Below are 27,532 nucleotides of genomic sequence, written 5' to 3'. Positions count from 1 at the left end.
CAGCTTAGTAAGTTTATCTAGGATTCCAGAGTGGGAGATGGTGTCAAAGGCCTTGGCGAGGTCCAGATAGGCTGTGTGGACTGCCTTACCCTCGTCCACGGCTCTGGAGACTGATTTGAAGAAGTCAAGTCAGGTTCAGGAGACAAGATCGGCCCTTCACGAACCCATACTGGGTGGGGTCCAGTGTTTTAAGGTTGCCAATGTCTTTGTTTATAAGTTCCATGATAATACATTCCATGGCCTTGCAGATCAGGCTCATCAGACTGATGGGGTGTTAGTTCTCGGGATCCAAGGTGGATCCCCCCTTGTGGAGTGGGATAACTGTAGTGGTGTGCCACTCAGTGGGCATGAAGCCTTTGGTGAGGGTATGATTAAACATGACACTTAGGTGAGGTGCCAGTTCATTTTGTAGTTCATGTAGTACACAGCCTGGGATGTCATCTGGTCCCATGGATGCTGTATTCTTAGCTTTGGAGAGTGTGTTTTTTACCTGTGTGGCCTGTATTACCGGAATTTGGCAATCGTCCGGTATTGAGATGGGCCATTTAGGGGGTGAGAGGGGGGTAAAGATGGCACTGAATCGATCTGCCAGGATATTGGCAATATCTTTGGGATCAGTATATTTAATGCCATTCTGTTGTAGCTCAGAGCAGATCTGAGTATTGCAATTTAGATTCTTGACATAGTTATAGAATGCCTTGCGGTTGTCTTTGAAATCTTTGACAATTTTATTTTCGTAACTAGCGTTGGAGGATTTTATGAGGGATCTCAGCTTCTTACTGAGGCTGGTAAGGGAGTTTTTTGCATCCTGGGATTTTCCTCTTTTCTGCAACAGTTTCTTCCTTTTGTTGTAAAGTTTGTTTATGGCAGGGGACCACCAGATTGGCCTCCTTTTTTTGGAGGAGAGCATCTTGCTTCTATTTGGGATGGCACGATTCGTGCATGAGTGGATGTGCTCGTACAGTGCCTTAGTGTAGGACTCAGCAGTCGAACTTTCAGTTCCCGTCTGCATGGGTGTCATGAAGTCTGTAACTTCTGACTTGAGTAGCATGAAGTTGGCTTTGGAGAAGTTTTTTATGGAGGTTTCTTTACTGGGGGGTGGGGGTGGGATGTGGATGTTAAGGGTGATTAGCTTACGGTCTGACCTGACCAACGAGGGGGTGACCATAGGTGTGGAGCATTGATTTCCCATGTTGGTAATGACCAGGTCTAGGATATTGGAGCCCCTGGTGGGACTATGGATTAGTTGTTCCAGGGCATTGGAATTTATGAATTCCAAGAACCATTGGGCAAAGGTGTTGGTACATAAGTAGTTTTCCCAAGTTAATGGCAGGGTAGTTGAAATCACCCAGTATTAGGGTGTTTGGCTGTATATTAATTTTTTCCAGTATGTTTAGAAAGGTGTAGTGAGAATCTTGGGGCATGGTGGGGGATCTGTAGCAAGCTACAATTTGGATTGCAGTCTTACCTAGTGCTAGTTGCACTTGGAGAATTTCAGATGCATTGTGTTGGGCAACTAACCTGGTGGTGTGAATATGGACACTCCTCCACCTTTAGTGTTTCAATCCTGGTTTGGTAGTTGAAAGGTGTGGTTAAGAGTTGTAGCCTGGTATTGCAGGGGGTGCTCTCTGGAGCCTTGAACCAGGTCTCAGTTACTGCACAGATATCGATGTTCTTCATTTTTAGGAGTGCCTCGAGAGAGTGCATTTTGAGTTTTAGACTTCTAGCATTGAGTAGCATTACCCTCAGATTTTGCATGCTTGTACCTGTTACGGTGGTGGTTTTTTCCTTTGATCTTTGCCTAAAAAAGGCACTATAGGGGTGGCAAGAGCCTTAGCCAGTAACCTGAATCCCAGGGGCGACAGGTGCAGACCATCTCTGGCAAAGCATCGTGGTCTATCGATCATGTCATCCCAGGCAGACAGATACTGGATCCGCTTTGAATGATGGATAGTCCCATCAGAGGAATATTGTTTGCCTGATATAGAATAGCTAAAATGAAATACATTTTGTGAAGATAATACAGAAATTAAAATAAAATTCAATATATTTTGAGTGCAATTAGAAAGAAAAGCTGGAGAAAAACAGTGAGAATGACAGCCAAATCTGTAAAGGAGGAAGGCAAAACATGTTCAAGTTTCTTTACTGAGCAAAAAATGCCCAACAAAGACTTTGCAAGTCTTATAAAAGGTGTGAAGAATTGGACAGATGTTAAAAGTGAAAAATAAAAGATTCAAAATAAGTATATCCCAATACTCGTAGGAAGGATTCATAGCAGAAGAGCAATTGATAACTTACAGCATACATCTGGAGAGTTAAATCTATTACCACTTCTTTCACAGAAATGTGTTCTAAATGAAATCCTGAAATTCAATGCAAGGAGAACAGTACTATTTGATAGCACTTACTGAAAAAGTTGTGAAATAACTAAAGGAATAGTCAGAGATACTGCACTCAGCACCTCGGTGGCGTTAAGCACTGACTACCTGCAAGATGACCCAGTTTTGAGCAGTGGTTTGGGTATGTATAGGAGCTGGCTGGTGTGGATGGCAGTGAGCAGTCATTACAGAGGGAGGGAAGTAGCTGTGGGTCATCATAGGGGTGACACCTAGTGGCAGCACTAAGCGTTACCTAGTGAAATTCAAACCTGCGGAGCCCAGGCTGTCACAAGGTGTCCCCCTATGGTTGACAAGAAAGACTCAGTATGCAGAGCCACTCTTCCCTTGGAAAACAGCAATGTCATGCCCAGAGAAACTGCTGAGGGGATGCACCCAGGAGGAAAGGATAGGCTGTCCCACCAAGTGCAACACGTTGATTCACTCTGTATCACCTATCTCTCATGAAGGAATACAGAGTCAGTTGGGATTCCTGGGCAGGAATGAATATCCTGTAGAGCTCTTGGCTAGGCCAGGAACACCCTTTTCCCATACTCTTTGGATGTACAGGCTGATTCAGTGCCAGTACTGGAACCATCAGACAAGGCCCTGGAAGAGTCAGGGAAAAAAAACAACAAAACAAAAAAACCCAAAGATGCTGTGCTTTTCAACAAATCATGGGGCCGATGCAGCAAATGAAGACTGGAAAAAGACCAGCACTGTTTCTTCACCTCAAATGTTGGAGCAGAGACATGACAGAAAAACAGCATAAAATCATAAAGGTATCATGCGTTCCTTTCTTATGGAAAAAATTCATCCTCTTCTCCTTCATAAAAGAGGAACCTCATCTGATATAACCAGTATCAGACCTGTTGCCATATTATCCCCTTTGTCAAAAATTCTGGAGAGGTACCTTCACAAACAACTTCTTAAACACATTCTTCAGGAAAATCTCTGGACTCCCACACAGCATGATTTTAGACTCACACATAGCACTACTGTGGCTTTATTAACTTTCACAGGCAGAATTTAAAAAGCCAGAGAAGAAGGCAGACTTGTTTCCTCTGTATTCCTTGATCTCTCTCTAAAGCATTTGATCTAGTCTCTCACCAAAAACTCTTCTATCAACTGTCATACCACGAGCTATCACAACCCATAATACTGTGGTTTAACAACTACTTGACCACTAGACACCAGTATGTTAAAATACTCTCTACTTTTTCGCCTTCCTGTCAATACTGGTGAGTCACAGGGTTCCATTCTCGGCCCTCTACTCTTCAATATATTCATTAACAATTTACATAAATCCTCACAGCAAGCTTCTCTCATACAATACACTGATGATGCTACCCTAATACCCATTTCCGGCAACCTAATACATCTTCAGATAATTACTAAAGAAGCCTTTAATTCTGTTGAAAGTGGTTACAAGATAATCAACTGCTACTAAATCCCTCCAAAAAATAAATTATTTCTGTTTTTTCCAAAATCTCATTTTCAAGAAAAAAACAACTTTAAAATTTCTTCCTTAAATAATACCATGTTTAAAGTTTCCCCACATACAAAACTGCTTGGCATAACATTCGACAAAATCTTAAATTTGATTTACATATACACAGCAGCATCAAGAAAACCCATCAAAAAATAGGCACCCTACATAGGATAAAGAAATTCCTTACAGACTCTGCCAAGGTAACTCTAGCTACAACTTGTTGTCACTCTGCCAGCCCAGCTATCTGGAATTTTGAAAATAATTCTATGTTATTTGTGAATACTGATATGATTTATACAGAACTATGTATTATGTGTATATTAAACTACTGGTACAGAAGCTGAACAGAGTTTGTACAGTACTGAGCTTCAAGGATGTGTCCACAGTGTACCCTACTGGAAAAGAACAGAAATGTATATAAACTATATCCCTGTGCAAATGTATGTTTTAATAGTAGAAACTGGAACATACAGAGCTAACTTGCAAAACTTCAAGAAAATAAGTTGAAATTAAATTATTTTGCAATTGTGTTATAAAAGTTAGTTTTAATGCAGCAAGGAGACATGATGTCTAGAACTGGGGTGCCTTCTGCATTATTTTCTAAGAGTTTTATTGTTTTATGTTTTCTAGCATTTGCAAACATTTGAAGGCTATGTATTTTCACAGAGAGATGTTAAATGTTGGACACTGAGGGGTTTAGCTTGTGAACTGAAAGTCAGGTAACAAAAAATGATGTCATCCAAGCTAACCCAGCAGTAGTACTGGATATTAATTTAAGAACTCTTAGAGAGAGACTGTGCATTTTGTATTTTGACTTGGACCTAACAAGAACATCCACTCATCTTCACCATCTGCACCTGCCTTGCTGTAAGTAAGATTTAGGGCATAGTATCTCTTTTAGATATAGATAGGAATATAGTAAAGATTAGTTTAGCTGTTTTCTGTATTTATTTGAGACTGCCCAGCAATGTTGTTTTAAATATTTCCTGTGCTTTTGAACTCTAAAGTTATTGTGTTGATTTATTGAATATTGTCTTGTTCTTTTATTTATTATTAAATATATGTAAACCTATCTTTGTGCCTGATATTTGTGAGACATATTTAAGCTGTTAGAGTACTTGCATATCTATTTGGTGACACTGTACAGGCCACTCTAATAGCCTGGCTTGGTCAGATTAACATTTGGATTTATAGTAATATTACACAGTAGGATTGGACACCCTTTGTTAAGGGCCTAGAGTAGCTGATAAGAGTGGTTGATGGCAGTGATAAATTCCTTATTTACAGAGGCACAGCAAAATAATGGGTATAGTTCCCCATACTAAAGGGGTGGCGTAAGCCACAAAACTATGGGCTAGGCTTGTAAATGCCCTCGGGCAGATAGCCTAGTATGAACCTATGAACCTATGAACCTATTTGGATTGTGTAATAGGCTGAATCATGCCATGATACAGTAAATCTGAAGGACCACAGAAAAATGAGGAAGTTGGTCAGAAGGAGGTTGAGGAAGACCTTACAAAGCAGTTGGGGATTTCCGTACCATAAAATAACCGTTATGGACAATGGATAGAACCCAGAAGTCTGAAGTAATCTGTTGCCAGACAGGGAGAGACAGAGAAAGCCTAAGAGACAGGGGAACCATGACTGAGGGGAAGGGGAGAAATATGTCAGATGGAGGCAGATTTGTCCTGAGAAGGGTTTTTTTTTTTGAGTTTTAGAAGTCTGGGTGGATTTATCAGAGAACATATGCCTAGGAACCCTCTTCCCCTTAAAAGGCTGATGAGGCTGCCTATACACAAAGGCAGACTTAAAATGATAGTTCTGAAATTTGAGAATGAGAGAAACAAAGGTTTGTTTAAAATCCTACATCACTTTACTTTTGCCTTGTAGAGTTTTAAATGTGTCAGCAGCAGCAGCCATAACAGAGAGATTTTGAATGTCCAATGGAGCATCAAGGAGCTTGACCTTAATATCATCAGGTAAAGCCTGGAGGTGAAGAGGTGAAGCCAAGGGCACTTCATCAAAATTGAAACTGAAGCAGCTCTAGAGGATGCATCAGATGCATCATAACTACATTTGATGGAGTGATGGGCAACCTGAGAAGTGGAACTCAATAAGGAGAGAGCAGCAGTGTTGCATTTAGAGTCAGGAAGTTCTGACCCCCCCCCCAATTGAGATAAAAGGGCCAAAATATATCTGGTCATGTGGGTTTGCTAATTTATGGTTGTGAAGGCCAGAGTGGCAGAAGTGTACACCTTTTTCTCCAGCCTCTCCATAGCCCAACTGGCTTTATCAGAAGAAAGAAGTTTGGAAGAGGTAAAAGCTTGGATGGCTTGGCAACAGAAACACAGACCACAGGAGGGTCTAAAGAAAAGCACTTGTAGAGGTACATAAAGGCCTCAGGCACCTTATAAAAATGGTCAGGCTTCTTAGGGGCCTGAGGTTGGGAATCAGGAGGCAAAGAGGAAGCTGCAAATGTTTCCAACAAGGCATCCAGCACAGGGTGAAGAGCAGAAGGTTTAGGAAATTTCATTTGCAACAGCTCATAATACCCCTTTTGAATATCAGAGACTTCTGAGTAATCACACTTAAAATATTCCATCAAGCAAATTACTGTATCCCCAAAGGATCTCAAAATCAGGACTAAAGGCATCCTCTTCATCAGACCCTGTAGTCTAAAGGTGAGGTAATTTGTGAGGAGTAAGTCAATGATTCATCTCCCAAATCGACCTTCTCATCTAAAGAATAGGACTCCTTAGCACTTATGGAATCAGAAGATGACCAGGAGGAAGGAACAGATAAATAAGAAAACACACAGCCAGCCAGTACTTCACCAGTAACTTGCTTTTCTTTATTCCAACGATCTGGTACCAGATCATTGGAATAAAGAAAAGCAAGTTACTGGTGAAGTACTGGCTGGCTGTGTGTTTTCTTATTTATCTCTGACCTTGTGAGGTGTTTTTGTTATTGGAAGGAACAGATAACCCTGAGGTGATCTTATGGCCATCAGGTCACTGAACAAGACCCTGATAAAGCCCCACCATTTCCTCTGAGGACCTTTAACAATGGAAGGAATATACTTAGTTTTTTCGCTTCTTCTTTAGAGGGACATCAGCTTTGACTAAACTAGAATGTGCTGAGCCATGTCTGGGCTGAATAAGGGTACCAGGGACCTCTTTGCTAACCAGAATCTGGGGAATCACCTTAAGTTCTTCAGAAATAATCACCTCTGGTTTCCCCTCATTGTCCATGGTGGAAGTTTGCTTTGCTTTAAGGAACATGTGAGAAGCTGGTTCCATGCCGGCCTCTGACAGAATAGCAGAAGAGGAAACCAGTGTTGGCACAGGACAGTCTTGGGTCTTTACTCACCTGAAGAGAGATGTCCAGCAGAGGCTGGGCAGCAACAGAATGAGACTGACACTTTTCTGTCTTCTTTTTAAGAGATGGCTGTACCTCTGGACAGACAGATTCGGTCATGGTACCCTGGGTCATGAGACGTTGGTTCTCAAGATAAATAGGCCAGATGACTGAAAAGCATTTTGGGAACAAAAACTTGATAAATGGTGCATTCAGTATGATTATGTGAAGTACCTAGGCAAAATAACACTTCTCATGATGGTCTTTCTGGGGACTGTCTCCAACATTGACATTTTTCTTTCTTGGATGACATGAACTGAAGTACGCAAATAAAGGAAGAAAAAGAAGTAACCCTAATGGGGCAGATATCTGTAAATGACTATAGAAACCAGCTCAGTGAAGGGCATTGAGACTGGCTACAAAAAAAGTTCTGAGTTTGGAGCATATGTACATTACCTTTATGCTCTACACCTGTGCAGAGACCATATGCCTGATGTGTGATGCTAGGAGTATGAAAAGGGTTAGCTACACTGGCCAGACATGGGGCTGTCCTTGGCAGGGGATCCCACATGTTATGAATAGTGTAACAGCGATAAGGGAGGTCATTATTTAATATTGCCCATGGTTTGAGTACTTTGCCTTAGCAGTATTTTTGTCTTTGCTCACAATTCTTAAGCAAAGAAGTTGAGTGGTATAGACAAATGTTCCACATTTTGAGCCTTAAAAAGTCCATGTCCCATGCAGCTGTTCATTGAAAGGAGCTGTCATGCATTCATTAAGGATTTTTTTACATATATCTATTGTAAATAATAGTGAAACACTTAATTATATCAAATTATCTTTTTTCTCTGTAGAAAACAGCAGTTCCCACCATGCTGTAAGCTTCTTAGGTGAAAAAGACAGTAAGTGATCTACATTTTGCCCATTTTTCCACATTGTAACTAGTAGTATTCTATATTTTTGGAAACGGAAAGTTAGGCGGACAGTTATTTGATCACATTTACTGAATGACCCTTTGCATGTAGCTGTATATTTTACATACATGCACACACATATATTCTTAAAAACAAACAAAACTGAATGAAGGCAAACGCACCAATGTGGGGGGCTTCACCCCTCACCACCACTACTAACTAAATATACCAACTCTGAGATCACACTACCGCAGGCTAAGGGGCAAAGTTCAACAGGATGGCCAAGCATTCACTTACCTGAAGTGGTGAGTCGGTGTTCCGGGACATCGGTGTTCTCGTGCTGTCAGCCTTTTCGTCCCGGTTATCTGAATTTCAGGTAAGTGGTATTCTGGTCTGTTGAAGTAGACCCATAATATATAAATATATATATATATATATATATATATATATATATATATATATATATATATATATATATAAATATAAATAAGTATACACACACACACATATATACATTTATACATACACGCGCACATATATATTTATACACACACACACACTTATTTACACACACATACATACATATTTATATATATATATATATATATATATATATATATATATAATGCAATTACACACACACACACACACACACACACACACACACACACACACACAACTATATATTTATTTATTTTACTAAGACCTTGACTTTTGCTTGGGCTTTCTTTGGAAGTAAATGACTGCTACTGTTTGATCATTACTCTTTTTTCGACTAAAGTGATTTTTGTAAACCAACTAAAGAATACTTTATAGTCTGTGACAGCTGATTATGTGAAACTTAATTGAAATGCATTACATGACCATCATTTTTTAACTGCTGGGTAGGCCTTCATGTTTGCTCAATTTAAAAAGTCATTTATCTGGCTTTGCAGGACAACTAACATTTGTGTAATGTAAAATAGAATACATTCCTGGGATTACTGAATGTTTGTGTGAAGCAAACCTGAATTACTGTGACCATTAATATTATTTTATTTTATCTTTTGTTGGTCAGGCTAGTAGTCCTACTATGCTAGTTGACTTTTTTCAGGGAAAACCCAAATGGATATTTATACACTACTAGAGGAAACTTGGCTGGGGCATGGGGAAATTTCCTCTGTTCTTTTCAGTACGGGCAGTGCAATTGTTTACGTCCATCTAAGCTACAACCAACTCAAGCAGATGGGATCCAAGAGATGTCACACTTGGGAATGTTGCACCACACAATGTTGCACTGCTGTGTCAGCAACCCAGTCACCAGGACTGGAAATGGAACCCCCAGCCTTCTGGTCTTCCAGCACCAAAGGCAAGTGTGCTAGCTGTCTGTTTATTACTACTACTTTTACCACTATCAGATAGCTAAGGTATTTACACATTCAGTAAAGTGGCTGTAATTGATTGGTAGAGGCCACTGTGAAAAATATGACTTGTCCTTGCTGTTTAATCACCATTCAACAATGGTCACTTATCTGGTGTGGCTACAATAGTATCACACAGTGTACTGTATTTGTTGAATTCAGTGTAAAACTAGTATTGCTATGGCTTATGCTCATGTGTGCTAGGGGAAGAGATTTGCAGTTTCTTTAAGAGTAACAAGTTGGCTATAATTTCATTCACTTGATAGGTGGCTGTCTTTGGTGATTTGGCAGAAGGATTTGTGTGAAAGAAATTGTACTGGCACAATGGAGCAGTGAGTAACTTTGCCATTTTACACTGATTTGTCCTGCCTGAGTTCTTGGCTGTGGCTTTTTCCATGTGGAATCTGCTTGCCCACCCTGTCACTGTATATGTGCTCCGGTTTCCTCAAGAGTCCCAAAGAAATGCCATAGATGAACTGGCATTCTTCCACTTTGCCTGAAGGTGAATCTGGATAGTGTGTGTGTGTGTGTGTGTGTGTGTGTGTGTGTGTGTGTGTGTGTGTGTGTGTGTGTGTGTGTTTGTGATTTTTATCTGTGGAGCCACATAATGTTTTTGGACCCATATCAGGCTAGCAGTAAAAAGAAATAAGTTTAAAAAGTCATTATCTTTCAAACAAAAAGACGTAAAATTCATCAGAGAATATGCAGCCCTTAGAGCTCTTAGGGACCTAGCAGCCCCCACACTATAGACTATATAATGGATTTTGACATGGAATAAATGGTGGCTTTTGCCATCAAACCCACCTACGGGGACAGTGCGGTCATTATTTTTTTAACTTTAACAAATTTCAGACGTGGTCACACAAGATCACTGTAGGTTACATAGGGTCAAGTGCACTGTCTAGGGGTAACAAGAAGGAATACATTATTGTGATTATATTTTTCACATTCTTCACAATCAAACATCAGGCACTTAAACAGGTGGCTATCATTTAGGGGTAGGACATGAAGCATACTGCTTATAAATGTCTGACAGCAACAGATTGAAATGTTTTACCATGTTCAATTTCTTCTTTGAGTTTTGTCCCAGTCTGATATCAGGTGTGTATACAGAAGGTGGTTGACTTTTGGGTATAGGAGTGAGGAGGCAAGCTGTCTATATGCATGACAGCAGATACTCGAAATATATGACTCTGGCCATTTTTACATTTTTGCTTTTATTCAAATCTAACACCTTGGGGATAGTGTCTTATTTTTGGGAGAGGTTGGGAGGCAGGCACCATTCCCAGACAAGATGTATGCATCCTCACAAACATATGTCTTCTTGATTTATTGTGACATACTATTTTGTCACAATTGCATATTAAACCTTGTACACAGCTTTTTATCTTCCTTGAAAGAAAAAAAAAAAGACTGAATTTCTTAACTTAATCTTGATTTTTTTCAGACCATCAAGGGATCAAAAGGTCGAAAAACTGTTCAGAAATGCACATTACAGCATTTGTAACCCCATAGCTTAGAGGTGCACAGTGGCCCCCAGACTCCTTCCTTAATTCACTTATTTCTCATACAGTTATTACTGTTCAGTCTTCCTTAATTAGGATGTATCTGCCATCAATGTTCACATTTTAGATGTAATCCCAAAATGATAATCTGCTGGTAAAAAATTATATAATGCCTTTGCATAAAACACCAGCAACTAAGTGGTTCAAAACATAGTTGTTAATCAGTTTTACAACACAGTAGGTTGTAGATTGATAAAATTAACTTATTCTTCTGAAGTGCGTTATTCTTGATATGCTTTGGTAAACTATGGAAATGTAATTCTGTTAACTGTTGCAGTTCTTTAATGAGAAAAATCCAGGTCACAGACAAGCAGACTGACCCCCTCCCACAAAATGCAAATTCTGGGAGTATGATTTCGTCCATGCAGTTAAAATGTCGAACTGACACTGGCTACTATGAATCTGAGTTAATGAAATAAGACTTTTATGGACTTCTTTCTTAAAAAGTCAAAATATTTTGACATCTTCACTGCCGGACTTCACCATGCATTTCATGTGAATGAATGTAGCCCACCTCCTTACAGATAGGTGCTCTGTGTTACCTGTACTGCTTACAGATAGGTGCGTTGCGTTACCTATACTACTTACAGATAGTGGTGCTCTGTGTTACCTGTACTGCTTACAGATTAGGTGCTCTGTGTTCTTTATTTAGGAATGAATGGAAGCTCTGCTGCAGAAATTGAGCAAAACTCAGAAAAGAGAAGACCAAGACATCCTGCCAGTAGTCCTGACGTAACAGATTATGCACCACATAGTGGAACACACACAATCCATCATACAACAAGAGAATCCATGGCTCTGTGCAGAACTCCAGAACCAGAAGGTCAGGATGATAGAGGTAATATAAGCTGGATGCTTCTGAAACTTCTCAATCAGATATGTTAAGTTGCAAAGTATTAACAGCTCGTTACATATACATATTCATGAACTGAGCAGAGTTTGCCACTGACTGCTAGAACGGTAATTAATATCTGCAAACAAATGTTAACAGCACAGATTAGTGCCAGTATATAACATTTAGCACTATAATGGCTGATCTGCAGAACCAAATAAGAAATAAACAATTCTGAGTAAAAAATACAGTTAATTTAATTAGACCTATGGGTAGAGTGCTGTTAACAGCACTGTAGTTTGTGTGTTTTTTTAGATTAAGAACACAACAGTGCATAATGTCCAGTGCAATGGCACATGATCAAAGTTCTGTACCTTAAACAAAACACTTCACTGCTAACATAGTCATAATCTAGGGAAAGATGATTTAGGCAGCTTTGTACAGCGGCTGCCTTTGATCTGCATTCATGTTTCACTTGAAAGTCTTGGCAGATTTTGAGATGAAGCAATGTTTTCATCCAGACTAACTAGTAATTAGTAATGCAGAAAAGAAATATTAAAAATCCGAAAGATGGCTCTTTACTTTATTTGGGTTCCAGTATATTCTGAGGAAAAAGTGACAGTAATTTTGGGTATATGCAGCCCTGTGTGACTCACTGTGGAAAACAGTGAGCAGGAAGAGGTCAGGACTTGCACATCTTGTTCACAATGACCCATGCTAACTTACTATGCAGCACGTGTGGCACAAAGTTCAGAATAGAGTACAGCACTGCATATACTTATATTCAGTACTATACATCAGTATATCCCTGATGTCTCTTTGATAAGTGGTAGTGCAAACAGTTAACATCCACCTTCACACAAAAAACATGTGCATTCACTATATATATTTATATTCCCTACTTCTTCAACTAAAGCCATCCTCTGTTAGACGTTGTTTGCAAAAAGTTAATTGCAATAAAATCCTCCCTCTAATAAAGGCTGACCTCTAGTAGAAAACACATTTTTAATATACTCACAATGATAACTACTATTCTGTTACAGTCAGTGAATAAACTAAATAAAGTCATTGGACTATCCAATTGTTTGGGTAGTCAAGCTGATATAATGGTTTACAATGTTTATAAGGAAGTACTAAGCAGTAAAAGAACATAGCACTGCTGTATATTTATAGTCTGTATATGTGCAGAGTCTAATGAACAAGCATGGAAAAAATGTACACATATTGAATGCAAGGAAGTGCTTACATTTGGACCAGTGGGAAACTTGGAGAGCGGTAATTTACATGTATGGATGAGAGGAGGGGTACATCGCTCTATAGGACCAAAATATGGCCTACTCCTTACCACCTGACTCTTGCTGTTGAAGAACAAGCTGTTGCGGTAGCCGTTGTCCTGTTCGATTCTCAGCTAAAGTGTCTTCTGTGTGGAGACATGCATGAATGGGCATACCTTCGTTGAAGGTTGTGCATCAGGCCTGGCAAGCCGGTACGTAAAAATCTACTGCTAATCATTAGCGGACCGGAGTTCCACTGTGGCGACCCCTAACTAGGAAAAGCCGAAAGATACATCAAATGGGGGTTTTGTCCTGGCCTGGGACTGCCCAGCTCCTGCCCCACAGAAAGTGTGGGTAAAAGGAGTGGCGGTAGAGGAGCCATCTGATGAGGTCATGCAAGGGGGAGGGAGGACAGACTACCACAGGCTGCCAGCAGGACCAGAAAAACCTGGATAGAGGATACAGTGAAATCACATATCACACAAACAGTGCCATCCTAGTCTGTGTGTCACCTGTGTCATAGGGGTAAGGCCTGTCTCATTTTCTTCAGAGGTAGGTCTTGTGCAAAAGTGTAGCCTTTATTCTCAAATAGTTTAGTGTATTTTTCTCATCTTCTTCCTTTCACTGTTTAATGCTGTACAGCTATGACTGCCTCCCTGGAGCTACTTTACAGTGTTGATTCACCAGATCAGTGTCACAAGTTTCCTGCCAAAATGTGACATTCCCTTCTCAAACAGAGATTAGAATGAAGTTGTTCATCACTTAGGGAAAAAAAAGTACAAGCAGATTTTCTTATACATGAAACGTATACATTAAGGGGCTTCCCACATTATTGGACATAAGTATAGCCTAAGACCCCAGTCAACTGCTACACAAGACGTATCAAATATATTTATCATGTACTAGCAGGTTGCCTCAGTATACTTATTCAAGTACACTCTCACTCCAGTCCTGTTTACTGGTGTATGTATACAGGATTTGCTCTTGTTTGATGACTAAAATATATTGTTTCTAACTTATTATATTTTTTTTGTAATTCAGCTATGCACAAGGTTTTGTCATCATTTAGTGAGTTAGAACAATCTGCAATAATACAATACCAATATTTTATCTTTGTATTTTGTAGATGCATATTTATATGTAGACTGCATTGTTTACTTAACACTATATAATGCAAACGACTGGCAGTTAGGGGATTTGATGACAAGTAAGAAAGAAAATAACATTTTTTTTTTTAATTTCAGATGCTTCAGCAGACACAAATGAAGCCTTTGCCCACCTTCTCACTTGCTCATACTGTGGACGGGGCTACAGGAGACCATCCTTCTTACGAGAACATATCAGGTATCGCCATGAGACAGAAGGGAATTTTATCTGTCCGCTGTGTGGATACACAGTACACTACCGTGGCCACTTAGAACGCCATATGGCTATCCATAGCCACAGCTCAGAACATATTCAGAATCAGGTAAGGAAATGGGTGTTACACTTAATTATAACCAAAAGATCAATTATTAATAGTGCAGAGGTTATACAGTTACTAGATTCATGGCAGCACAGAATCTTAAGAACCATCTGACTATGTCCTGATACTTATCTCACACCTCATAATGGCATTTTTAATAGCCTGCATCTGGTTATGGTTATATCATGACTGAGATGGCATACTATAACGGCTATAGTTAGAGCTGAATGCCCAGCCCTTAATTATGGCCAATTATCTGCACTGTAATAAACCTGTGCACATCATATAATTAGTATGAACGTGGTTTTGCAGGCCAAAATTAAAGCAAACATTATGTCAGGTATCATATAAACCAGTTATAGGCATGCAGAAATATGAATTAGTGGTGTGCCAAATTACTTCTTTTTACTGGATTTATTGGGAAAAATATTTGGTCCATTACATCAAGATAAGTCCAAGAGACGCAGGAATTTTTGGTGATTTATGTTTAAGGCCAGCTATATATTCTAAAGAGTATGGCATGATATTTAGCAACCCAAAGTTGTGTCCATTTTATGATGCAAACAATCCCGTTAAATTTCCAAGCAAGCAACATGTTGAAAGACTAGCCTCTGCATGATGAAAGCATTCTTGACGGGATGATCAGCATTAGATCCACACATTTTTCCTATAACAATGTTCCCATGGTAGCTTTCCCTCCTTCATTTTTTTTTTTTAGTTTACATCCAAGAGCATCTTTGACTCATATAGAAAAACTGGCTTTAGCTTTGTCACTTAAATTAAGAATGCATTCCCCCGCCAGAAAACTTTCAAAAGCCCGCCATGTTTGTTAGCAATCATACATTCCTGCCAACACACCACTCCCACTTTAGAGGATCTCAGACATTTGTTTTAATATCTTTCCTTTTGTCAGGGTCTTTTTCACTAATGGTTCTGGGTAGAGGTGAGTTGGTTAACATGACATAAAACTTGTCCCAGATGTTCTTCATGTTTTACTGCTGCAGTCCTGACTTGTGGGATTTCCTGTCATGAAAGTCCTTGGCTGGCCTGACCTCCAGAGAAAACTATTTCTGCCTCTCAGGCTGGCAGACAACTTGAGCAACATCAGAATGCTCAGGTATAAAGGGAGCCAGTCTGCATCATAATTTCAGTCTTTTCTTCCTGTCAGAGCCCAAAGCAGTGTTGAAGTGCATAGCTTGGCCTGCAAACCTGCACCAGAGAGAAGTCGCCATCAGAAAGATAAGTACCCAATTGGGGAACTCCTTTCTTTTCCTTTAACTCATATCAGATAAAGGAAGTAATTGTCTCTGCTTTGGTAAGCAAATCCCACACAGAGACTTTCACTCACTTTGTCTCACCTGTTTAGACCAAGACCACAGTGTCCCTAGTTGCTGTTTTTGTGCTCATTTTAACAATAGGGCTATTAGGCACAGGGTTAAATTTTTAGGAAGATTCCTGACTCAAGAATCTTCTCGCTTGCATCCAATGGCTTCTGCTGGTCATTCCAAAATTGAACAACCTAGGCAAAAGAAAGAAAAAGAAACAAAAGCTTAGGCCTTCAGACAACAACCATAAAAAGAAACAAAAGCTTAGGCCTTCAGATGGCAACCATCCGCCATCTGCCTCTCCTTGGCTTGTGATTGTTGAGGAAGGCAAGGCCCTTTTGCAGCCCCCTTCAGGGTCTGAAATTGTGATGCAGGCGTCTGTTGAGACTGATTTGGAGTCTGACATGCTGTCGGTCCCATCAGCTTCTACACAAGCCCTGCATATGGCTCGTCTGCTGGGTCTGGGGGCCACTCAGCAGTCCTCGGTTTTGGAAGAGGGTTTTTCTACTGATGATGCTCCACCAAGGCCTAGGCCTACACCAGTATTTTTTCACCCACTCAGAAAGAGACAGGCACCAGGTCATTGAATGTACCAAGGCCAAAGCCACCTCAAAGAGAGGTACTGTGGCAGGCCCTTCATCTAGAGGGTTGCCCTGCACCCTAGTAGCAGGAGTGTGCAGTTAAAAATCATCTGCTTGAAGGTTGCTGAAACAAGGATCAGTTTTGTGCTGCTTTATTGGTTAATTAATTTAGATCAATTTGTGCTCATTTGTAACACAGCACCATGTTTGCGCATTATGCACTGCAGCACAGCGGTGGGTACTATTGGTGGTTATAGACGCAAATTGACAGGTGATGCATTCAGAGAAGCTGCTGTGGTACCAACACAGATCCTACCCACTAGCCCTTCATATTTTTTTCCAGTTCTCCTGGCCTCTACTTTACCTGGTCCTTCCCATCCTCTCTCTGTTTTCTGACCACATCAGCTTACCTAAGCATTATGGACAGACAATTTCCCACAGTTTCTCCAGCCGGTCTGGTCAACATGGGCATCCTGAGGCAATGTAGCAATCGCTTCATGCACAGTGATAACCCACATCTTCTAGTCCACACAAATTCATTATGTGAGAGATGCAGCTATATCAAGAACCTAGAATCCAGGCTCTCTCACTCACCAGTCATTTCATCTCATATTAAGCAGGTAGTCAGCATGCACACCTCACTTCCTGCACCCACCAAACCAACAACACATAAACCTACACATGCAGAGGTCCTTACAAGAAGCTTACCTAAACATCAGAGACCTCCCAAACACAAACTCAAGCACACTTATACATTCTCAGCAGAACATAGTACCATTATATATCACACACTGGTGTCTCACCAGTCAAGACCCTAAGGGATATCACAAAAACAAACATCTTAGTCATAAGTGACTCAATTGTGAGACACACGATGTCCCTTTCACCAGTTTGGATAATGAAAAGTTCATGGTTAGCTGTCTGTCAGGTGCCAGGATCTGCCACATCACACATGTACTCATGTCTCTCAACAACAGACACTTTTATGACTCTGTCATAGTTCATGTTGGTGTGAATGACTTGAGACATACCTCATTGGACTATATGAACAGAGATATGACTGACCTCTCTGATTATATATCTCAGGCAGGTATGTCCCTTGCCTTAAGCAGCGGCTTAGTTTCTGGTGTCATTTAAAGGGGATCCAGTATCTGTCAGCCTGGGATGACATGGTCGACAGACCTTGATGATTTGACAGACATGATCTTCAGTCACCCCTGGGATTTTTGTTACTGGCTAAGGTTCTTGCCATTCCTATAGTGCCTTTTTTAGGCAATGTCACAAGAACAAAATTCCCGATGTAAAAATACCCTCTAAAAACAACCTCCAAGTTATGCTGCTAAATGCTAGGAGTCTAAACCAGAAACTGCACTCACTGGAAGCAGTCCTCACCATGGAAGAAGATGACATTTGGGCAGTCACGGAGACCTGGTTTAAGGCTGAGGGGAGCACCCCAGCCCTACCAGGTTACATTTCCTTCCACATGTTCAGACCACAAACTAAAGGCATGAGAACTAAAGGAGGTGGTGTGTCAATATTCATTAAAGATAAATATACCTCTAGATTGGTTAAACAGCACAATTTCCTTGAATTACTTCAGGTGCAATTGATTTTAGGTAAGACCCCTCTACAGGTCATTGCCAGCTATAGGGCCCCCTTCCATGAATCAGGACATCTACTCAGCCTACTTGGATCTACTTGAGTCAATCAAGATACAACCAAACACCCTGGTTTTGGGTGACTTTAATTACCCATCCATAGACTGGGTAAATTATAACTAGCTCACTTGCCCAAAGGTTCCTGGACTTTGATAACTCCAGTGCCATGGACCAGCTGGTTGACACACCCACAAGGAGCTCAAGCATCATGGACCTGGTGCTCACCAACATGTGGGACCACTTCACTACTCCCAGTGTGTGGCCATCCGTGGAGAGATCTGATGACAAATCAGTCTCGCTAGAAGTCACTGTAACGCAAGACCCCCTTAGCAACAAGTAGACTAAAAAACTTCTCCAAGGCCAATTACATCCTCTTACTTGATGGCATAAATAGCTTCATAGCCCCTCTCCCACTGATGGAATAGACACCTGTGCTGAGTTATACACCAATGCTTTATACAAGCACCTGTACAAGTGTATTGACTCTGCTTTACCTGATAGAACCAAAGCAAGATCTTCAAAGAAAAACAAACCTGCCTGGTGGATAATTGCCATTAACAGATTATACAATAGGAGAAATAAATTGCTGTTGAAGAGTAGGAAGGAATGGTCACAAAACTAAAAACACTCCCTCTTCAACTTAAACAAGCAAGTAAGACTTCTAGTGAAGTCCTCCAAATCTATGAATCCAAATTAGCTTCCCTAACTAAGGATAACCACAAGGTGTTCTTTAGTTACATCTGTAACCTCAAAGGTAAGGCCCAGATTTGCGCTGAACTCGTAGTTAATAGTACTACATATATAAAACCTGTGGATATAGAAAACCTGCTGGCTGACGTGTTCAGTGAAAACTTCACTCCTTGTCCCTGCCACGTATACCCCAAAGCATCTCTTACACCTATCCCCCACCTAGTATCTCTGAGGAACAGGTCTTAAATGCCATCTCCAAGGCCAAAAACAGCCTCTGTGGGACCAGACAACATCCCGGGCTGTGTTCTACATGGGTTAAAACAAGAATTAACATTACCATTGTGCACGCTTTTCAATCACAGCCTAAGCATGGGCTTCATCCCAGCTGAATGGAAAACAGCTACCATCATCCCTTTGCACAAAAGGGGTGATCCGTGGACCCTGGGAACTATAGACCCATTAGCCTGATCAGCCTTATCTGCAAGGCCATGGAAAGAGTCATCATGGATCTGAAATCTACAAACCCTCAACCCCACACAGATTGCCTGTTAAACTTGGTGTAGTTCTTCGAGACAGTCACCAAAGCCCTAGATTAGGGCAAATCTGTGCATACGGCCAACCTAGACTTAGCCATGGCCTTTAATACAATTCCCCTCTCAGGCATCATTGATAAACTCACTTAGCTGGGGATCAACCCATATATAAACCATATTGTCAGGTGGGTTGCAAACTGGCACAGTGATAGAACTCATATGGTCAAAATAGGAGAATCCACCTCCTCCAGCAGACCCATAACCAGTGGTGTTCCACAGGGATTGGTTTTGAGACCCTACTGTTCAGAATCTACTTCTCTGAAGTACAAGCTAAAACTAAAGAACTGTGGCTGACAAAGTTTGCTGTTGACTGCAAACTGAGAGCGATCATTGAAAACCCTAGCGATGTCAACATCTTGCAAGAAGGTCTAACGCAGACTAATGACTGGGGCCAAAGTCATGGTCTTAAACTTAATGCAAAAAATGCATTATCATCCCCTTCAGCAAGGGTGATGTTCCTGCATACTACCACATCAATAGCAATACCCTAAGCACACAATCAGTGGAGAGAGAGATCTGGGCACAAAGGTTGACAGCAACCTTAACTTTGATCACCATGTCTCCACAGTGGTAAGAAGGGCATTTTATATTGCTCATCTCATAAGTAAGGACATTGTCTCTAGAAAAAAAGAGGTTATAATCTCCCTGTATTCTTCCCTCATCAGGCCAGTAATAGAGTACAATGCTTCCTTTGGTATGTTCCTTTCCAAACATGTGCATCAATTGGAGAAGCCACAAAGTTTCCTTATAAAGAAAATTCAAGGTCTTCAAGATCTGTCTTATGTGGACAGACTGAAATCATTGTCACTTTACTCTGTGTCATACAGACTGCTCAGAGGTGACCTGTGCCTTGCATATAGAGCAATCTGTAATCCAGCTGCAGATTCACAAGTCAGATGGCACATGGATCAGTTGCTCAAAGGACGTTAACCTGGTATATGACATCAACAGTACTTGCTGGAGAGACAGATTTGTCTTACAGAGGTTGCCCCGAATTTGGAACAAGCTTCCTGTTCATGTTAAACAAAGCCTCTCGATGATCCTATTTAAGCATAATTTCAATGATTGGATGGGTAACCAGAAATTCATCCCAGGGTTCCACCTGTGCCCCTCTGGGACAGGGGCAAAAGGTGCTTGATTTTAGTGTCTGCTTGAAACAGACACCCTTGAGAACACAGGTTGAACTTGGCTAGGCTTGTAAGGGCCCTGGGGTCATTAGCTTAGTAACCTCCTATGATCCTACTTGCTCCCTTTTTCAGGGATCCCAACAGGATTTGATGAGATTAGTTGAGGATCTGATTTCTATTTCTAGGTCAAGACAGGCCGCAGGGGATGTCTCACTAGGATAAAGGAAAGGGGATGCTCCTTCTGAAGCTTTCCCAGACCCTTTTCAGATGAAGATTCAGACCTAGAGGAGTCTTAGTCTGAAGAAGGCCTCATCTATGCATCCTATGATCAGTCTGATTCAGAAGAGAACCTTCCCTCTGCGTCTACCCAGAGAATTTCACCTTTGGGGAGACCCTTCATGCTATGAGACAACATTTTCAGTGGGAGGCACAGGAATATCCACAGTCCAAAAAGAGAGTTATGGAGTTTCTGGATGTACCTGAACACAAACCACTGGCTATTCCCCCCATTTTAGAGATAGTGGAAGATTTATTCCAGGATTCCTCATTGAATCCTGATTCTCATCCTCCTGCCCCACACAAACCAGACAAGTTTTATAGGGTACAGGATTCCCACAAATATGTTTTTAAAAATCCCTCTGCTGACCCTGAGGTGGTCATCCCAGGTCCCAAAGGGGCTAGAGCTAGTTTCATCTAGAAACCCTTTACCTACAGACAAAGAGAGCAGTGGCCCTTGATAGGTTCTGGAAAAAGGTATATACATCTGCCACTTTTATTATGAGGGCCCTCAACTGTCAATTTCATATGATCAAGTGGCAGCAAACCATTATAGATCAGCTCAAACAGAAGGTTACCTCCCTAGAGGATAAAAACCTTTCCAAGGAGCTCCTAGATCTTTGTCAGTCCAGTTCTCGGGTAACTAAACATTTATTACACTGTGGTTATGATGCCATGGAAGCTTCTTTCAGGCCAGCTGCCACTGTCTCAATTATTAGATAGCATGTGTGGCTTAGGGAGCAGTCTCTTCATGACCATGTTAAATCAAACCTCCTGGATGTTCCCCTGGACAAAGACTTTCTCTTTAGCACTAAGGCATAGGCAGCTCTCAAAAGGATAGAGGAAAGAGTGAAGTCTATGCAAATTTTGAAGGACTTCCTCCAATTGCAGCCTCCTAGGTTCAGTAGGAACTTTTCAACTAAGCAATGGTCATTTCCCTCCCAGCTTAGGGATAAAGACAGAGGAAACCACCGTGGGCTAGAACCCATAGGCAGCGGCAACAGCTGCAAAGGAGCAGGCAGCGGAACACGAAGACTCTCAGGCAAAGGAGATCTCGGTCCCAAGCCACTGCCAGAGAGCAACTTTGACTCATCCACCCCACCCCAAGACTAAGAGGAAGGCTGTAATTCTTCAAACAATACTGGGCCCATATATCACTTCAGACAAGTGGGTTCTAGACATTATTTCAAATGATTACATACTCATGTTTAAAGAGCATTTGAAATACTCAGGCTATCCAGATGTTCCACTAAATAAAAAATCAGAGGCCCTTGCCTAGATTCAAATCTTGTGCAGTCAGGTAGCTGTGAACCAGTTCCAGAAGATCAAAAAGGCAAAAGTTTCTACACCAAGCTATTCCTGGTTCCCAGAAAGGAAGGCTCTTGGTGCCCCTTTTGGACCTGTCCAACCTCAATCAGTTTCTCCTAGTTCCAAAGCACAAAATGCTGACTCTTCAAAAGCTATTACCCAAGATAACCCCTTGGGTCTTCATGGTCTCATTAGACTGAAAATATATCTATCTGCACATTCCTATTCAAAAGTCTCACAGAAGCTTTCTTTGCTTCAGGGCAGGGTCCAGTCACTATCAGTTTTCAGCACTTCTCCTTGGCTTATCTATTGCTCCAAGGGTTTTCACAAAGTGTCTAGCACCTCCAATTGCTTTCTGCAGAACAAGGGGGTCCAAATATACACTTACCTGCATGATTGCCTGATACAGGTCACAGATCGATCAAAACTCCTCAAGGATCTGACGTTCACCCAAGATCTCCTGTCCTCCCTGGGATTCACAATAAATCTCCAGAAATCCAGCACTGCCCCAACCAAAAGGATAGTTTTCCTGGGGGCACTCCTGGAATCCTCACTTCAAAAGGCCTTCCTTCCTCCAGACAACTTCTCCTTTTTGACAAACTACTTCCAAAAAATCCTGCATCTCGGCCAGAGAGTTTCTCAGAGTACTTGGATATATGGAATCATGTACCTTCATGGTTCCACTGCCCTGGCCAGGCTATGCATGAGGAAGCGTTAGCGGTACCTCAAGAATGTATGTTGCCAGAGCTCTCATTCTGTAGAGACCGAGATATAGCTGACCCCTTGTCTCAAACAAGAGTTTGCTTAGTGGGTACAGGCTTGTACCCAAAATCAGGGCCTTCCCTTCACTTTCACTCCGCAGGGCCGAACCCTCACCACGGATACTCTAGAGACAGTCTGGGGGGGCTCACTTTCAACACCTCCATTCCCAAGGGAAGTGGGAGGTTCAGTTCAAGGATAGACACATCAATTGGAAAAAGGCCTGCTAACCTTCAAAGAAAAATGGGAACCAGGGGTACTGTTAGTAAAAACAGACAATACTACAGTAACGTGGTACATAAACAGGCAGAAAAGCACACACTCTTATCCCATGTGCCGCCTAGTGATGCATGTCTGGGAAACTGCACACACTGTGGAGTTGCACCTCATGGCACAATACCTTCCAGGGGATTAAAATCCTCTAGCAGATCACCTCAGCAGAAACTTGATGGACTTCCACGAATGGCGTCTGCATCGGGAAATTTTTCTCAGCATGACTTAGAGATGGGGAGTCCCATATGTAGACCTCTTTGTCAACAAGGAAAATGGCCACCTGAGAAAAAAATTATGTGTCAGGATCAAACAAAAATCTGCCTGGAAAACAAATGTTTTTTCCTTCCCCTGGACTCACCTCTTCATTTATGCATTCCCCCCTTAACCCTTCTACCTCGAGTGCTTCTAAAGATAAGGGGAGAGAGCCCAAGGGCAATTCTGATAGCACCAGTCTGGCCCAGGCAACACTGGTATCCTCTCCTCCTTGAGCTCATCAATCAATATCCATGGCTGTTACCTCAGAGAGTAGACCTTCTTACTCAAAACAAGGGAAGGATTGTGCACCCAAACCTTCAGACACTCAACCTTTTAGCTTAGATAATACTGCAGCACCCAAGTGCAACATTACCCTAAGTAACCAAGTGCAGACATCCTTAAAGAATCTAGAAAGCCTAGCACTAGAAAATCATACTCAGCCAAATGGAAAAGATTCTCTGTTTGGTGCCAGAAGCAGCACCTCGATTCCAATTCAACACACATTGTTACCATCCTAGAATACCTGGCTAGTATGGTAGATAAAGGCCTTTCCTACTTCTGCATTAAAATTCATTCATCTGCCATTTTGGCCCACATTCCTACTCTTCCTCCAGTCTTTTCCTAGACAATTTCTTAGGGAGAGTAGTTTACATTAGACATCCCAGGAGGAAACCTACTCCTTCATGGGACCATAACTTTGTTCTAGAAAAGCTGACTTTGCCTCCTTTCAAACCTGCATCTGCTCCTGTGAAGTTTCTTACTTGGAAAACAACCCTGCTGCTGGCTATCACCTCAGCCAGGAGGGTTCCTGAGTTGCAGGCCCTCATGGCAGTGGAGCCATTTATTATATTCCACCAAGACAAGGTTTCCCTCAGGACTAATCCCTCTTTCATGCTCAAGGTGGTCACAGATACTTCTGTAAATCAAGCCATTCAGCTGCCTATATTCTTTCCCACCCTCAGAACAAGGGGGAAACAATTCTTTATTCTATGGATGTGTACAGGCAGCTTTGTTTTTATTGGACAGAACAAAAGCCTTAAGAAAATTAAACCAGCTTTTTATTACCTTTGCTCCTGGCTCAGAAGGGAAGCCAGCTTCTAAACAGACTCTCTATAAATGAATCTCCCACTGTATCCCTTTCTGTTACAGCCGTTATGGCAACCCCTCCCCCCGAAATGATTAGGGCACACTCCACAAGGGCCACAGCTACCTTTCCTGCCTATCAAAAAGGGAGTTCCTACTAAGAACTTCTTAGAAGCAGCCACCTGGTCATCTGTGCATGCTTCCACAAAGCACTACCACTTGGCAGCCTTGTCTAAGTCCAGAGCAGGATTTGCCACTGCCATCCTGCAGGGCATCCTTTCCTCTCCTTAATCTTCTTCCCCTCTCAATTCAGCTTTGGGAATCATCACACAAGTCAGGACTGCAACAGTGAAATACGAAGAACATAGTACAGTTGTGTACACTTAACATAAATGTAGATGTTTGAGTGTATTCACTGTTGCAGTCTTCTTTCCCTCCCACCTGCCTACTTAGCCTCCTACATAGCCTACTAATTATCAACTAATTCAGCCAAGGGACACCCCTTGGCTCCCCTGCTCTAAGGGTCCTCTTCCTTAGTTCCTTCCTGTCCACTTAGGGTTCCTCCTGGTAGTGGACAAGAAAATACTGAAATCATGACACAGGCTGGCCTTTAAACCCAAGCATACTGACGTTGATCAGGGTGTCTGCCAGCCTGGGAGGTGCAAAGAGTTGTCTCTAGTAGTCGGGCCAGCTGAAGGCTTTCATGACAAGAAATCCCACAAGTCAGGGCTGCAACAGTCAACATCTGCATTTATGGCAAGTGTACACAATTGTACTTTCTCAGTCTTCCTCCTGTTCTCTCTCATCCCTGAGTATTCACTTCTCCAACCTCCCCTCCATCAGCTCACATACTTCATTCCCTCACTCAGTCTCACCCTATCCTTCTTGTATGCCCCTCTTCTACTTTAAAAATATTATAACCAAAAATAGTAGACCTCACCTTGAAAACGTAAAACTTGACTCACCTACAGACAGACACCCTCTCTCCCTGGTTCATATTCCAATGCAGGGAGTAGTGTTACTCCTCTGCTATATATCTACAAGCTTTGCTCAACTCAAACCTTATGTCCAGTACATGGAAAACAGTAAAAATCATACCACTCCCCAAAACTCCAAGCAGTGTCCATCCTCCCTACAGTCTTAGAAAAACTGGTCTGTAATCAGTTCTTAAACTACTGCCTTCTCTCTTCCAAGCCATGTGGTTTCTGGTCCAGCTGCTGCACTTCCACTACACTTTGGTCCTTCACTGATCACATTCCTTTAACTATGGACAAAGGCGTCCCTACTGTTGACATATTTAAAGACCTTACCAAAGCCTTTGAACTTTTCGACCATCCAATCCTATTTAACCACCTCACTGACATCGGGATTAACCCTGACACTACTCCTTGGTCCAAAAGTTATCTGTCCAACTGAGATTTCTCGGTAAATTTCAACAGTACATCAGCAACCACTCTCCCTTGCTTAAAGGAGACCCTCAAGGCTCCATACTGACCTTTTTTTCTTTTCTCCATTTGTTTTATTAAGCTTACACTCAACCTTCCCCATCTTCCAATCTTGCTAAACACCAGTGACATGGTTATCTTCCATTCTACAATCACACAACTCACTCAGTTCAAAATGATCTGCAAAATGATTTCCTCCTTCTCATTAAATGGCTCAATAGCAAGAAAAAAAAAAATATTACTTAATTACAGATAACTAGGGGTCTGGCTGGATCTCTCACGTAACTTCTACTACTGTCTCAAAAACACCCACAGAAAAATAAACGCCATACTCTTCTGGGCCAAAAAAAAAAATCTCTTTCCTCTCCTACCCAGCAAGAAATGTCCAACTTGATTCTTGCCTACATCTTGCAACATCTGCCTCCAAAGAAACTCTACTACTATCCAATCTCCAACTCCATTTGCCGCTTCATTTCCCTTTCCCAAAGTATGAACACCGCTGTCTTTCACTAAGCAAAGCAAAGGCTGTAGAATCAGCAATGAGCCAATCTATTGCTTAACTCCCAACTGACTCCTTAAAGAAAACTCCTGCCCTTCACTTTCCTATAGCTTACTAAGACAGCCTACAGCATACACCCTCACATCTCACAGCCAGTCAGGGTCTTCTTGCAAGCCCCTAAAAACCAGACTTCAGAGCTCTAACCACTCCCTTTCCACCCTTTGACCCAAGCTCAGGATGAATCTTCCCACAAATCTTAAAGACGTCTCTAACTATTCCTCCTTTTAGGCACAATTTAAATAACATTTTACAGCATAAATTGTTCGTAAATGCTCTGCTTCAGGTCACATAACCTGGTCTCCCTAATCTCAGTCACATACTGCGTATCATTTTCACTATAGCATCTCTTCTCTATCCCCTAACATTTTGCTACTCTAACTGTTGTAAACACTGTATATAGTGGTTTCTGTTGACTACCTTCTAAAATATTTTTTCTATTGTATATTAACTATTTGTTTATTTAAATTGTCCTATTTTATTGTATAACTTATTTTATTTTTTTCCACTTGTGTGTTTACAATCTGGGCTGAGACTTTAATTGTACAATGGGATCAGTTCTTTACCCCCGTTAACAAATTATATAAAAAATAAGTAAATAAAAACTGAAATTCATATAATGAAAGAAATGCAACTGAACACCACTGCTTTTTCAGTGAAAAATGACATCTGATAAGCAAAAAGCCTGCATACAGTTTTTTAGTTTGATTATGCATGCAACCAAAAGGCATCACACTAAAGCACACACAAGCAAAATGCTTATTCAGCAACATACACCATTCTGAGAAAGAAATACATCATCTGATAAGCAAAAAGCCTACACACTGTTTTTTTTTTTTCAATTTGATTATGCAAGCATACAAAAAGCATCACATTAAAAAGTTGTATAAGCAGTATGCCTATATATATATATATATATATATATATAT

At 41.3% G+C, this 27,532-nt stretch overlaps 1 protein-coding gene across 1 annotated transcript in view; it reads left to right on the top strand.

Annotated features, from left to right (window-relative positions):
- LOC122810604 (zinc finger E-box-binding homeobox 2-like) overlaps positions 1-27,532 on the top strand; it is a 603,498-nt gene that overhangs the window by 490,616 nt on the left and 85,350 nt on the right. The window contains exons 3-4 of the mRNA XM_044082179.1: positions 11,756-11,941; positions 14,454-14,677. Coding sequence (XP_043938114.1) covers positions 11,756-11,941; positions 14,454-14,677 — 410 coding nt within the window. The remainder of the gene's footprint in view (positions 1-11,755; positions 11,942-14,453; positions 14,678-27,532) is intronic.

This window comes from Protopterus annectens, chromosome 9.part0 (assembly GCF_019279795.1).
Source record: "Protopterus annectens isolate FY-2018-M chromosome 9.part0, PAN1.0, whole genome shotgun sequence".
In the NCBI taxonomy this organism is placed as follows: domain Eukaryota; kingdom Metazoa; phylum Chordata; order Ceratodontiformes; family Protopteridae; genus Protopterus; species Protopterus annectens.
Note: the sequence above shows the minus strand (reverse complement) of the source record. Positions and strands in the feature narration are given on the sequence as shown.